This window comes from Anolis carolinensis, chromosome 3, assembly GCF_035594765.1.
Source record: "Anolis carolinensis isolate JA03-04 chromosome 3, rAnoCar3.1.pri, whole genome shotgun sequence".
Classification (NCBI taxonomy): Eukaryota; Metazoa; Chordata; class Lepidosauria; order Squamata; family Dactyloidae; genus Anolis; species Anolis carolinensis.
The window spans coordinates 187,786,626-187,800,906 of record NC_085843.1 but is presented as its reverse complement, the minus strand read 5'-3'; the positions used below and the strand labels follow the sequence as shown (position 1 = coordinate 187,800,906).

At 38.3% G+C, this 14,281-nt stretch overlaps 1 protein-coding gene across 45 annotated transcripts in view; it reads right to left on the bottom strand.

Annotated features, from left to right (window-relative positions):
* Window positions 1-14,281, bottom strand: part of sorbs1 (sorbin and SH3 domain containing 1) — a 160,115-nt gene that overhangs the window by 85,433 nt on the left and 60,401 nt on the right. For 41 of the 45 annotated variants that reach the window (XM_062975926.1, XM_062975929.1, XM_062975920.1 and 38 more), the window contains exons 3-7: window positions 7,969-8,040; window positions 6,864-6,983; window positions 4,600-4,626; window positions 4,374-4,480; window positions 930-1,295 (exon numbers count right to left, since the gene is read on the bottom strand). In XM_062975926.1, coding sequence (XP_062831996.1) covers window positions 930-1,295; window positions 4,374-4,480; window positions 4,600-4,626; window positions 6,864-6,983; window positions 7,969-8,040 — 692 coding nt within the window. Of the gene's footprint in view, window positions 1-929; window positions 1,296-1,841; window positions 4,273-4,373; window positions 4,481-4,599; window positions 4,627-6,863; window positions 6,984-7,968; window positions 8,041-14,281 lie in introns of those variants that run through there. The other 4 variants (XM_062975911.1, XM_062975930.1, XM_062975931.1 and 1 more) reach the window with 4 other exon arrangements.

The following is a 14,281-nucleotide window of genomic DNA, read 5'->3' as shown; positions in this document are numbered from 1 at the left end:
TAAATATTGTTTTGTTCTTTCAATTTTTTGAGGGCTACAAATAAGATATGTGCATTATGCATAGGGATTCACTAATGTTCAAACCACATATACACTGGCACAAACAGAGCAGTCGAGGACCAAGGTAGCTCAAGGACCACCGCTTTTGTAAGTACATGTCTATATTCTGAAATATTTTCAGAAGAAAGTTCCTTAGGTCCCTCTCCTGTTGAAATAACCAGATATGGAGATTTTCAACATTCTGTCTCTGGAGTCCCCCAAATCTGTACACCTGGGGTCAACTCATTTTGAATGTTAAAAATCAGGTAAAAACACTTTTTGCCCAGGACTTTTAACTATTTTTTTTCTTTTAAGGTTATTGTTTTTAGTGTTTCTGTCAAAAGTCTCAGATATAATATATATGATATAAGTAAAACTAAGGAATAAGCTATCAAATAAAATCTAAAGCAGCCCTACTGTGAGGGTCAAAGAGGAGTATCAGCAACATATGCTGACATATGGGTACAGACCTCCTTTTTTGTAATCCATCCCTAACACAGAGCTACAACTTGAACTGGAGAAGCTTTTGGAGTATGGATGGTGGTAGTAAGTTTGCCTAGCATGGGGTGAGGGCTACAAAAAGGATGCAGTGGCTTGTTGTCAAGCTCTACTTCAAAGGACCGAACAATGTAGTGCATAATGTTGGTTATAGCCAAAGGCACAAGGGAGAACAAGAAAGAAATGGTAGGAATGTTATACAATGAAAGTTTCCAAGCCAGAAGAGGTAAGAAATACACATGCACCATAATAGAACATCAACAGGGTTTCAGTTTTCACACTGCCAGCTAAAAGTATGTTATTCAAACTTTAGTGAACTAGTGCGAAAAATTATTTTATTCTGGGAGCGTAAATTTAGCAAAGCTTTGAGGATAGCATGTGGCAAGGCTTACTGTGTGCAAAATCATTCCTGTGTTTTCAGACTCTGAGATCTCTCTGACTGGAGGGATCAGTGGAGAAGGTGATGGTGGTGACAATGAACTCCATTTCAAGTGAACAGCCTCTGATGAAGAGGATGGCAGATTGTGGTTGGACTCTTTCAGAAGGTGAGGGGGAATGAAATCATCTAGTGTTGGGAAGGTCAGCATTGAGCTTGCAGAAGTGATGTCAGGGGATTCTGAGCTTTGGCCAGAAGAAACAAGAGGCAGTGGTGCTGGGCTCAAGCTGCCTTCGTGCTCGCCGTCGGGGTGAACCTGCTGGAATAGCCCTACTATAACTTCAGTCTGAGATGGGGTAGTGGTGGCAGAATAAGTGGCATCCTGTGGGAGATAAAGTGATGTTACACAATGGGGGAAAGCTTGGCATAACATTGGATGTGTGCAGTGACATGCACAGATAATATCTCAGTACAACAAAGCACTTCTTAAGATGCACTTTTCAAAAACTAACAGACTGTACTTAGCAGTAGATTGTGCCATTCAAAATTATTCTCATCACTGTAGCAACCCCACGCCCCATCCAACAACTGTTATCAGCATTCAAGAAATCAAGCAATCCCAAATAATTTTGGTAAACTAACCTCACTTGAGGGTAGCTCTGTATCAAAAGCTATGTTTACATTCATCTAAAGCAGAAGTATTTCACATAATATTACAGATTTCCAGATTCTCCAGCAAAAACATGCATAAACCTTTAGAAGGAAACCTTTTTAAAGATCATTCAACACAAAGGAAGTAAATATCCTAGAATGCAAGTAAATCAGGAACATCAGGAGGAAATAAACAAAGTGTTACATCAGTGAACAAGCAATAGAAATAATCAGCCAGGTGAACATTTAAAATATATATATGATAAAAACTATGTACCCTGCCATATCCCTTTTTCTTGTATGGCTGTTGCTGCTTCTGTATAACATCTGGCTCTTTTCTCATTCTGTTTTCACTGCCAATCGTATGTTGAGATTCTGTTTTCGTGTCTTGAGGGGTCCTGGAGGCACAGCAATCACCACAACTAACTGTGTTTCCGCTGGAAACAATATTAAAGAATGGCCTGTGAGGAGGCGGGGAAGATAATTTCCAGTATCTATTACAGTGGAAACACAGTGGATGGTTGGTGCCACAGTGACCTCAGCTCCAAAACGGGTGCCTTCTGTTTGGACATCTGCACAGGCAATGGAATTTTCAAATGCAGCTGAGCAAGTGCTGTTAGATAAACAAGCTACATATAGACTGCTGACCTTTTTCTCTGCTCTTGTTTCATGGTTAGATTTCAATCCAATTTTATTACTATGATTTGCTTCAGCAACCTCCTGTGTGTTTTGGTGCTCAGATGATTTGTATAGTAACAAGAAGCGACTTTCCAAAAGTGATTGCCCAACATGCATCTCGTTTATAGCAAGTAAGCCAGCATGAGCTGTACTGAAGATTGTAGCGGAGGAGGAAAAAACACTGCCTGTCATGATTGCTAATTGGTGAATAGTATGTATGGGGACACTGAGGAAGTCCATGAAGGTAATTTTGGTGTTGGTTAATCAGTCAGGTCCACTACTATCCATTCTGCACAAAACCCAAAGGTACCCATTAGACAAAGAAGCCCTTTAAAAATATTTAGTTTTGAAAAGCATGTAGTTGACAACACCTACTGGTACCACAGTAATGAAAATCAACTATGCGGTCCAGTCATTACAATCTGTTCTCACAGGAAAACATGCTGGTATCAAAACTATTTCTCTCAAAAAGTTCCTTCCCTTGTTGTTCTTAGGCGATCCCATAAAAAGCGGCAGAGCTGCTTAGTAGTTAGATAGTGTTTGAATGTCTCCATGGAGAGAAGCCAGTTTAACCATGTGCGGGCAGGCACTGATCCCAGCTTTTCCAAAGCCTTTGGGATTTTAGTTTGACATTTTGCAGTTTTATATATTTTGATGCAAGTATTGTCAGCTTGCTTTATATTATATTGTGCAGTTTAGTTTGAGGACTTGTATTTTAAACTTGTGTCCTTTGTTTAATCTCTGTTTTGTGTATTTTAATATATATTTTATAGAAATATATTTTAATATGTGTATTTGTGGTATTTTTACAATGTTTACTGGTATGTGTTTTATTTATTCTGTAACCCGCCTTGAGCCACAAGGAGAGTTGGGTAAGAAATAAAATTATTATTATTATTATTTAGACTATTTTTGCACAACGGTATTGTATAGTTTGGTGATTTGCTATTCCTTCTTTCCTCTGTGCACATTTTAGATTGTATGCATTTGACAGGACCCGTTGCTTTGGCTGGCACAATATAAATAAACAAATGATGATAACAACAACAATAAATTGTTCAAGTTCCTTATGTTGGAATAAGCATCTTTGGAAATCAAAATTGTTGCACAGGTATCTATGTCCCAACAAAATCAATTTAAAATATTTTGTAGAAGGTAGCATAAATAAAAAAAAATTAACAGATTTCTGAGGCAGTAACAGTGGCCCTAATGAAATTAAATATCTGGATTCCATTAACATTTTAATGCTAAATTCGAGCACACATGAGAGACCTACCCTACTATGAAGAATAGCCATTGTTTCATGAGTGAGAACACTATTTGATTTGAATTAACATTGACTCTAAACTCATGCTATCAGAACATTCTAAGATTTACATCAGCCATAAAAATATACGTAGGAGTTATTATAGTTAAAATATCTAAGACTTTTCTGTAGAATATTTCTAATGTGCATAAACAAATCTTATTTACATCAGTGTAGTTTGGACTAGCTCAGCAACTTGAAAATCAGAAATAACTTTTAGTGTAACAAATTTGCCATTCCCTATAAGACAGGTCACTAGCAGTACAAGTAAGAAACTAAAGTTGAAAAACATCTCTAACAGTTCCAATTAGATTTTACAACCAATCTCTGAGGTTAAAATACAATATGCCCACTACTATACTAGGAATCTTTCATTAACTAAATCAGTAAAAATCCACACTTGAGTTACATGGATGGCATTTCTAGATTAATTATCTTTTTCATGGATGAGAACTAGGAAGTGAAGGTATGTCATTTTTTATCAATAACAGAGCTCCCACCCTCAAATCCTGGAAATTAGAATCTGAACAGTATACTAAACCCACCCTCCTCTCACTCTGCCTAAGAATGCTATTCTCAAAGTTCCATAGAGAAAATGAACTATAAATCTATTGCGCAGATATACCTCAAGGAAGAAGAGAAAAACAAAGACATATGAACAGTAAACAGCATCAAAAACAAAGCCATCTTACTCTTCTGTGGTACTTCCATGTTACATGTTCATGTTACAGATTATTTTAAGGGATAACAAATGCTCCTCCAAGATAATATTTCACTTTTCAGTGCTTTGACACAAAAATATACAAGATTTTTATGGCTACTTACATGTGATGTGCTTTCAAAGAAGTTTGGACGCACACTCCGGTAACCTTTGGCAGCCAGAGGAGAGGACTGTGCATCCGTATTAGAACCAACACTAGGCAATATGTCATCTGCAAAATGAAGAACAAATCAGTCAAGCTATACTAAGGAAAGGATTCTTAAGGATTAGTTTTGTTTAAGAAACCATCAAATGTACCACAAAAAATATGAAAAAACTATTACTAAATACCTATTTCTTGTTTTCCTGGTTCTGCACCTGAAGCATTAGGAAAGAATGAATAAAGGGAAGGAAACAGAAAAGACATCAACAGTTACGTCATTTAAGATAGTCGGCTTCATTCTGTGTATGGAATACTTTCAGCACTGCCTGCCTGATTTCCAGAGAAACATGATTCCCTTACAGTTTCTGACCTTTGTAAACACAAGGCAATTCACTGAGAGTGATGAAGAAACAATTGTTCATTGACATTTTATTCCAGAGTCAGAAAGGCAGCCATGGTTCTCAGTTTGGAGCCCAAATGCCAGACACTGCTCCAAATTGTGATGTAGGCTGAAAGGAAATAAATATATCTTTCTTTTATTAATCCTGCCACAGTAGAAAGGGAGCTACAAACAGCAAGTGCATCAAGTACATTTAGATGCATCAGTACAACACATATCGCATTTGCAGAAATTAGCCACCAGAAGAGACAAATGTACTTTTGTTTGCAAGCTGTCTTCACTTGTTTTCCTCTGGGATCCTACGTAAGAATGCAAACCACAAACAGATCCTCTTTTTGAGGGCTAGGAACAAATTATGCTATCAGAGTTTAGCAAAGTTCCCAGTAAGAGTTCAGGTATGTTCATAACTCTTAATTCCATGTTTTCAGAATGTTTCTGAAACCGATTTTGGCGCTGTTATTTATTCCCAGTTCTGCCTTTTGATCCATGTAAAACAACATCCTTTCTCATAGGCAATCACTCATTGCCAAGTATGATTAGTCTTTGTGGTGGGACCATAAATGCTCATGAAGAACTATTCTGGATCCACATGATCTTTCACATTGAGCACATAGATTTCGAGATGAAAGGTGATTATGACAATGGTATGCTTGATGCGCCTTCCTCTTGTGACATTTCTCCCTTTTGTTCTCTATTCGTGCCTATTTAAATCCACAGCACAGTTGGAAAAAGCTGTCCTCCAGTTAGCATGCTCATGAGACAGGGCTTCACAGTCCTTGGTATTTGGTCCACCTTTTTTCAGGTGAGCTTTCAGACCAACTTTAAATCTCTTTTCTTGTCCACCAACATTCTGTTTTCCATTCTTAAGTTGAGAGTAAAGTAACTGCTTTGAGATACAACAAGGGTGCCTATTCTTTCCTTTTTCTTTTTTTTAGCCACAAGAAAGAAAAGATGTTTACTGTATGGTTTAGATACAAAACCTTGCAAGTTCCAGCAGCATTACTCCTCTGTCCTTTCCTAAAACAATCCCTAATTAAACAGGAACTTAAATATAGTTGATTTAAGGCATGGAAAGAAAGACGGGTATATAGAATAATCAATTTATTTTGAAAGGATAAACCTAAAGAATCTGAATCATGTAAAATCAAATCGGAATCAATAAAACTATAATGACTGCAATTAATGCAAATAAATGTCTTTTAGGTTAAATTGAGTTGAACAGAGAACCAGCCAAGAACTCTAACTATATTTGAAAATATAGGTAAAACTAGCCAATAATACAAAAGGACAAGCTTCAAAATTGTATCAGTTAATCCAAATTATTATAAACTAAGTTTGATAACTCTGAGGCTTAGCCTTTTTTTTGTATTAGACTTCTGTTACATATATTTTCACATGTATTTGCATTAAGAGTCAACACAAGGTTTGCCAAATCTCCAAGAAGAGTTGTGATGGTGAATAAGGGCTCCCTGCTGAGGTGAACAGAAGCAGTGGTTGGCAAACTTGACAGGATGACTTGAGAGGTGTGCTGCCTCCTTGAAGCAACAATTTAAGACGTAACATACAGGTTGACAAAGCATGTCAAGCCCACAGACCATCACTCCTTTCTTATGGTCCATGTAGAAACCAATCAAACTACAAGGTGTAGCCTTTAGGAGATCACATAGGATTACAAGGCTATGGGTAAGAAGTTTAAAGCCCAGGTGCTCATTTTGTCTCTTTTCCTGGTTCAATGCCATGGCCCAGGAAGGGAAAGAAGGGATTATACAAGTGAATAACTAGCTTTGCAAATGATTTGGATTCCTGGACCATGGTGTTAAGTTTAATAAAGCTGGGCTTCTGGCAAGGAATGGCTTGTACCTCAGAGGTTGGCAAGACTGTTTTTGCTAAGAGCCTCACAAACTTAATCAGGAGGGCTTTAAACAGAATTCACTAAAGGAGGGAGACAGAATTTTGAAACACTCTTTACATAAAATGTGATGACTTTAATTCAAAAAGCACAGGAGTAGTTTAATTTTGTTTTACACCTAATATCTGACTTTCTTGACTTACTTTCAGAGAGTTGTATGTCCTGTGAACTTGTATAGCTGGTATTAAGGTTCTCTTCATGAGCTGGAGATGCCCAAAGAGTCACAGCTCCCTTTCCAGTACAAACTTTAGCAGTATCCACATCTAAAGAAAAAATGCATAAAATGTCCAGAACCATATTGGAACTTGAAAAAAACATAAACATCCTACTTATAAACACAATCCACTTTTATTTTATCTTTATCATAATTGCTTTTGAGCAAACTTGTCTAGTTACATGAACCACTCAGCTAGCCAACTGAGGGGAAGAGGTTGAAAATTGGCTCCCTCCACTGTTGCCCACTCCTATGTTAAGGAATGATATTACTTCCTAGGAATGTTCATTTATCTTCATTTAAGAGTCCTGCTTGTTGGACACCAGAATTGCTTTCTCAATGTTTGTACAACACAGTTTTGCAGTCATAACTTTTATCAACCTCCTCTTCCACTACTAGAATCTCCTAATCTTGATTATCTAGAGTTCATGTTACTTCTTCTTTCCCAATTACTTCCACTTTCCCCTCCTCTGGAAGGATTACTGCCTCCTAGAATTCCTCAAAGATTATTCTCTGGTGGGAACAAGAGATAGGGTAAATAAATATTAAATCATGGGAAATTCTATTCTCATTAGATTTATAAAAATAGTTGTTGTTTTTTTTTACAAAATCAGGAAAATTATTATGCAATGCTACAATTTGATTTTGTTACTTTTTCTAACACTTTTAAATGAAATTATAATTCAACACTAATTTAGTCACACACACACACACACACACACACACACACGGACATATTGTAATACAGATTGAGTATCCCTTATCATGAAATCTGGAATGCTCCAAAATTGTCCACATGGGTAGCTGAGATAGTGATATCTTTGTTTTCTGATTGTCTGCTTGAAACTTTGTTTCAAGCACAGAATATTATCTATGAAATTATCTTCAGTCTATGTATATATGGATGCATATTCCAAAATCCAAAACACTTCAGATTGCTAGCATTTCAGATATCGGATACTCAACAAAGAGACTATCCCAGTAATCTCTCAGGGAAAATCACAGAGGTAAATTGGCACCTTGATTCCACATACCTCTCTTTTGTCCATTTGTGCTTGGCATTAGTCCATTTACAACAGTGTTTCCAACATCAACTTCTTTGGTTTCTGAAAAATTAGTAGAAAGTCTCAGTATAATGATCTCAAAATATATCCACCGGGGGGGGGGGGGGGGGAGACTTCCAGTGGGAAAATGATGCTTTGATGTGTCTGAGAGTATGGCCCATTTCCAGCGACAATTTCACCAGTTGGGCACAAGCTCTAGCTGAGGGAATTTCCCCCTGGACTGAACGGAGGAACAGGGAATTTGGCAAACCACCCAAAATCCCAGCTCTCTATGGGGGATTGTTGGCAACAGAGCACAGGTCTGACTAGAAGAGTGGAAAAGAACATATCCAAATGGTGGATGAAACCATTTTTATACAGTGTACAAAATGGCTTGGCCTATCCCATCTCAAAAATAATTTCTTTCATTAACTTGGATTAATTAAAGAAGCCAGCATGGTTTCCTGAGTTGGTTTAAAAAGCTGATTTTACAGTAGATATAACTGATTTTAATGTTTGATATTTTAATGTTTAATGTTTTAATGTTTGTGTATATTTATAATTATTTTATGTCCCGGCATGGAATGCTTGCCGTATCTATGTTGTGCTCTGCCCTGAGTCCCCTTCGGGGTGAGAAGGGCAGAATATAAATGTTTTAAATAAATAAATAAATATCTCTTTTACAGGGGTGAAAGGAACCTCAGTAAGTTCCTTGGATTTATTAACAGGACTGAGGACCTGTCTGCACTAGCCACATATTGTAAAGTGGGCAAAAAGTCACTCCTGGAAAGCCAGAGGATGTCCAAGGACTTCCAGCCCCTAACATGGTATAAAATCAGCTAACCTGATGTTACTTCACATTAGCAAAAGTCACGATATGCTCCAGAGCAGGGGTCCCCAAACTAAGGCCCGGGAGCCGGATGCGGCCCTCCAAGGTCATTTACCTGGCCCCTGCCCTCAGTTTGATAATATAATATATTGTATATACATATAATATTGATAATAATATTATAATGTAATACAATATAACACTAATAATAATAATACCATACAATAGTATTAATTATACATTACTAATAATATTACAGTAGTAATAATACAGTAGAGTCTCGCTTATCCAACGTAAACGGGCCGGCAGAATGTTGGATAAGCGAATATGTTGGATAATAAGGAGAGATTAAGGAAAAGCCAATTAAACATTAAATTAGGTTATGATATTACAAATTAAGCACCAAAACATCATGTTATACAACAAATTTGACAGAAAAAATAGTTCAATACGCAGTAATGTTATATAGTAATTACTGTATTTACGAATTTAGCACCAAAATATCACAATGTATTGAAAACATTGACTACAAAAATGCGTTGGATAATCCAGAACGTTGGATAAGCGAGTGTTGGATAAGTGAGACTCTACTGTATTACAGTATAGTGGTATTGTTCAATATAGTAATATATAATGCTAATAGTGTGCTATGCTAACAATATAACATATTGTATGTACATATAATTTGTAAGCCACTCTGAGTCCCCTTTGGGGTGAGAAGGGTGTGATACAAATGTAGTAAATAAATATAGTAAATAAATAAATAAATTTTAGACTTAGGCTCGCCCAAAGTCTGAAATGACTTGAAAGCACACAAGAACAACAACAACAACAACAATCCTAATTAACTTGACTATCTCATTGGCCATAAGCAGGCCCACACTTCCCATTGAAATCCTGATAAGTGTATGTTGGTTAAAATTGTTTTTATTTTTAAATATTGTATTGCTCTTTTATTGTTATTTCATTGTTCTTGTTGTTGTTTTTGCATTACAAATACAACATGTGTAGTGTACATCGGAATTTGTTTGTACTTTTTTTCAAATGATAATTTGGCCCCTCAACAGTTTGAAGGATTGTGGACTGGCCCTCTGCATAAAAAGTTTGGGGACCCCTGCTCCAGAGCTTCCATGAACCTCCAGCAACGCACACCTTTTTCCTGAGCTTTGTGACACAGGGAAAAGTGGATGGCACATAATTTTGTCATTGCTTATCACCACAATGGCAGGAAAGATACCCAAGCAACTTGAAGAGAGGAGGGGTTTCACCCCCTCCTTTCCCCCATCCCCTCATCCAGACACTTTTGTTGACATCAGCAAAGAAGCCTAGTGATGGCCAGGAGCTGCAACAACAAGGTAAGGGTAGCTATCCAGCAGAGCAGAAACAAGTTTGGCCAGACTGGACAGTCAGGCATCCATTTCCGCCGCTGAAGTTAACACTATCATTTAGTGTTAAGTGAGAAAGAGCTGCAATTCTGCTAAGTTTGGATAAGATGCTGGTACTTCTACACTGGGCCCCTGGTGGCATGGTGGGTTAAATCGCTGAGCTGCTGAACTTGTTGACTGAAAGGTTGGTGGTTGGGGAGCGGGGGGAACTCCCACTGTTAGCTCCAGCTTCTGCCAACCTAGCAGCTCAAAAACATGTAAATGTGAGTGGATCAATAGGTACTGCTCTGGCGAGAAGGTAACGGCACTCCATGCAGTCATGCCACCCACATGACCTTGGAGGTGTCAACGGACAATGCTGGCTCTTCAACTTAGAAATGGAGATGAGCACCAACCCCCAGAATTGGACATGACTGGGCTTAATGTCAGGGGAAAGACTTTACCTTTACTTCTACACTGACTACTATTGCAGGTCTGAAGTAGCATCCAGAATGCTGGATTGGACCACCATGGCAGCCAGGTAGGGACTCCCTGAACCACCTTGGAGATGGCAGGGAATCCCAAATGCTTAACCATGCTGAACACAGCTCAGCGTTGCTGTGCAGCCCCCCTCACTTCACTCCCACTCCCCTGTGTTGTGGCTGTGACCAGCTGTGACACAACACCTACCTGGCCTTGGGCGCTCTAAATAATGTCAGCCAGAGTGCTGTCTTGCTAAAGAGGCTGGAATGAGGAAACCCTCTCCTCTTCTCCTTTCCATCTCATTCAGCGTGCAGGTGCTCTGCCTGATAGCAGCCAGAACACTAAAGAGCATATTAGAAAGTGTGAGGAGCCTGGCAACAGTTGCAACACTGGAGGGAGTGTGTGACAGGGGAGTACCATCCCTTGTCTCTGGGCTGCTTGAGCCTGGGAATGCAGGATGGCAGTGAGGACAGTTGCACACAGTTCTGGTTAGGAACCACGGTCAGGATTTGGGCTTTCCCACCTGCTTAAGCCAGTTCAGTCAGCTCCGTCTGGCCTTTAGCCCTCGTGGTCTAACCCAAACTAAGTGGTCGTAGATGAGTCTTAACTGCGGAGAAATGGTTTACAAATTGAGAGCACTCAAGGTTGGTGAAATGCTGCTACCATCTAGTGGCCATAGGTATAATAGCTGTTAAAATTTAATTTTTGAGAAACGTAATTTCTAAAATAAATTTTAAATTAGTTTTTAAATGACATCTAGAGTTATCAGAGCTATAGAATCTACAAAGATCCTCAGAGAATGTACCAGCTGAAAAGGTATTTTCATCAGAATTGGCCAAAATGATGGGTGAACTGAAATAGATCCGAAAGGACAAGATTAAACAATTTCAAAAGCAAGAAAAAAGTAATCAATCTCTACAAAGAACTGAAAATAGAAATATGCCAGGGGATTTAAGATACAAGTGGGAAAGACTAAAGAACCAATTGGACAATCAATGCAAGAACACAATACTCCTCCTCTTGATGATGTGGTAGAAATATAAGCTGAAAGAAACCAGCACAATTTTACTTTCCACCAGTAGAGGCCGTAATTCGTTTACTTGTTGATAGTTTCAAAATAACTTCCTAATAAAAGCAGAAACTGGAGATGGTTTTTTAATTGAATAAATTTGGGTTTGAAGCTTAATTATGTACAAATGATGAACAGATCACTGGAAACATAGATAAACTTCTATTAAAGTTTGAGGTAGAAGAAAAAGAAAGGAATGTATATGATAAAACTGGTTATAAATTTTGGACACAATTAAAACCTGAACTTTTTCTTTTGGGATTGATGGACTATCAACTGGAAAGGAGCCTTGGAAAATATTTCCGGTGGGCAACGATGGCGGCGGGCACGACTTGCTAGGGGCTCCTAGCAAGCCATCTCCATTCTCCGGTTGGGAGAGCTTTTAGCTCCCCTTACCCTGCGGATCGAGTCAGGGTGGGTTGCAAATCCCAGCGCGGACCATTGAAATTCCGGGGCGAGAGCCTGGCGGATTCAGGGACCGCGGGGAAGCAGACGGAGAGGAGAGAAGCAGGGATCTGCACATACCGCGAGCCGGCCCATTTTTAAAGCAAAAGAAATGAAGAGATCGTAACGCCGAGACGGCAGGAGAAGTAAGTACTTCAAAAGAAAAAAGCTTCTATTCTAAGTGGATGTGGATCTAGAGCGTCACGAAAGAAAGAAAGACTGCACCACGGGTTCCGGGAGACGGAACTAAATAAACCAACCAAATCAATAAATCAATAAATCAATAAATACTTATATATACAACTGTCAGAAGATAAAATAAGATACCCCTCCGAGTGGACTGCTGTCGATCCGAGGTCTCACTGAAGGGTGAGTATCCTGCCGGATCCAGCAAGTCGCGGAGGGAGAAGATTAGGTGAAGATCTGGCTATATCTCTAAGAATTTTAACAATATAGTCTAACGAATGTTAAATGCAGGATAGTAGCGCCGGACTCTCCAAAGAAATAAAACATTGGGTGGGAAGGAAGGGAGAAAGAAAGACGGAATATTTCACTATACCAATTGGCGACCTTGGGAGCCATGTTGTTATGTCTACGGTACCCTTCTTTATAAACAAAAAGAAAAAAGAGGAAGTGGGTAACCGGATATGCACGAACTGAGAGCGGGAGCGGAGCATAGAAAAGTGTAACACAGCCGGCGAATGCCGGAAAAGCAATTAGAAATAGGGAAAAGGAACCTAAGGAGGTGAAAGCAACTTAACTCTCAAAGAAAACACATTGAAAATAAGAGCTCTATTAAGGAACCTCTTCCTGCCTGCCTGTATTTCTCCAAATTGCCATACAATCCAGACCACTTTAAGGCAGATTATTTAGAATAAGAGCTCCAACAAATCTAAACAGTATAGGACATTTGACTCACTTTAAAACATTGTATAGCAATTGAGGCGCCGTCGATCCGAGGCATTCGTCAAGGCAAATGACCCGCCAGATCCGGTTAACTGAAGGGCGAAGTCCAGGAAGAAACAAAGCGAAGAAACGTAGACCAGAAGGAGAAGGAAGACAGAAGAAGCAAGAAAGACGGAGAACTGAAGAGCAGGAAAGGAAAGGGACAGTGCTCCAGAGAATAAGAGTCTCAAAAGATAGAAAACGTTTTGCGCAAAAAATAGCGCCCCACCAAACAAATAATAACAAGAACAACAATAATAATAATAAATAATAACAAAATGGCAGGACCTAAGCCAAAAATGGATAATAAAACTATGGTAAGAAGAGCTTCAGAAGATGTCTCAATGAAGGACCTTCTGAAAGAAATTCAGAAACTGGGGGAAAGACAAGAAAACTACCAAACAGAGGCCCAAAAAAGAATGGAAGAATATAACAAACAAATGTTAGAAATGAGAATGGAAATAAAACAAGAAATTGGCCAACTGAAAGAGGAAATGAGGAAAACTTTTGAGGACATAAAAGAATTAAAACAAAATGGTGAAAAGTTGGAAAAATCCCAAGAGAAAATAAAGAAAAAAATGGAGAATCTAGAAAACAAAAATTCAAAAATAGAAAAATTGCAAGAAAGAATGGAACAAAGAGAACTGGAATTTCAACTCCGAGTAAGAAATATTCAGGAGGAGGAAAATGAGGATATAAGAGGAAAAATAATAAATATGATGGCAGATTTATTACAAATGGATTCAGAAAGGATGGAAACAGAAATAGATAGGTGTTACAGGATACAAACAAACTATTCAAAGAAAAACAAAGTGGCGAGGGACGTGATTGTGCATTTCACAAGAAAGAGAGTAAGGGATGAAATATTATTACAAAACAGCAAAAAGCCAATCTATCATAAAGAGACAAAGATTGTGATATTAAAGGAATTCCCTCTAACGACTTTGAATAAAAGAAGAAACTATTTTTTCCTTACGGAAGAACTAAAAAAACATAAAATCCGCTTTCGATGGGAGAAGATAGAAGGCATAATGGTTTCCTACAGAGATGAAAAACATTGGTTAACATCAGTTGATAAAGCAAAAGCCTTTTACAAAGTTCTAAAAAAGGATCTGGAACATATGGCCTCAATATCACCCTCAGTAAAAAAGAAAAAACCAAAAAGACAAA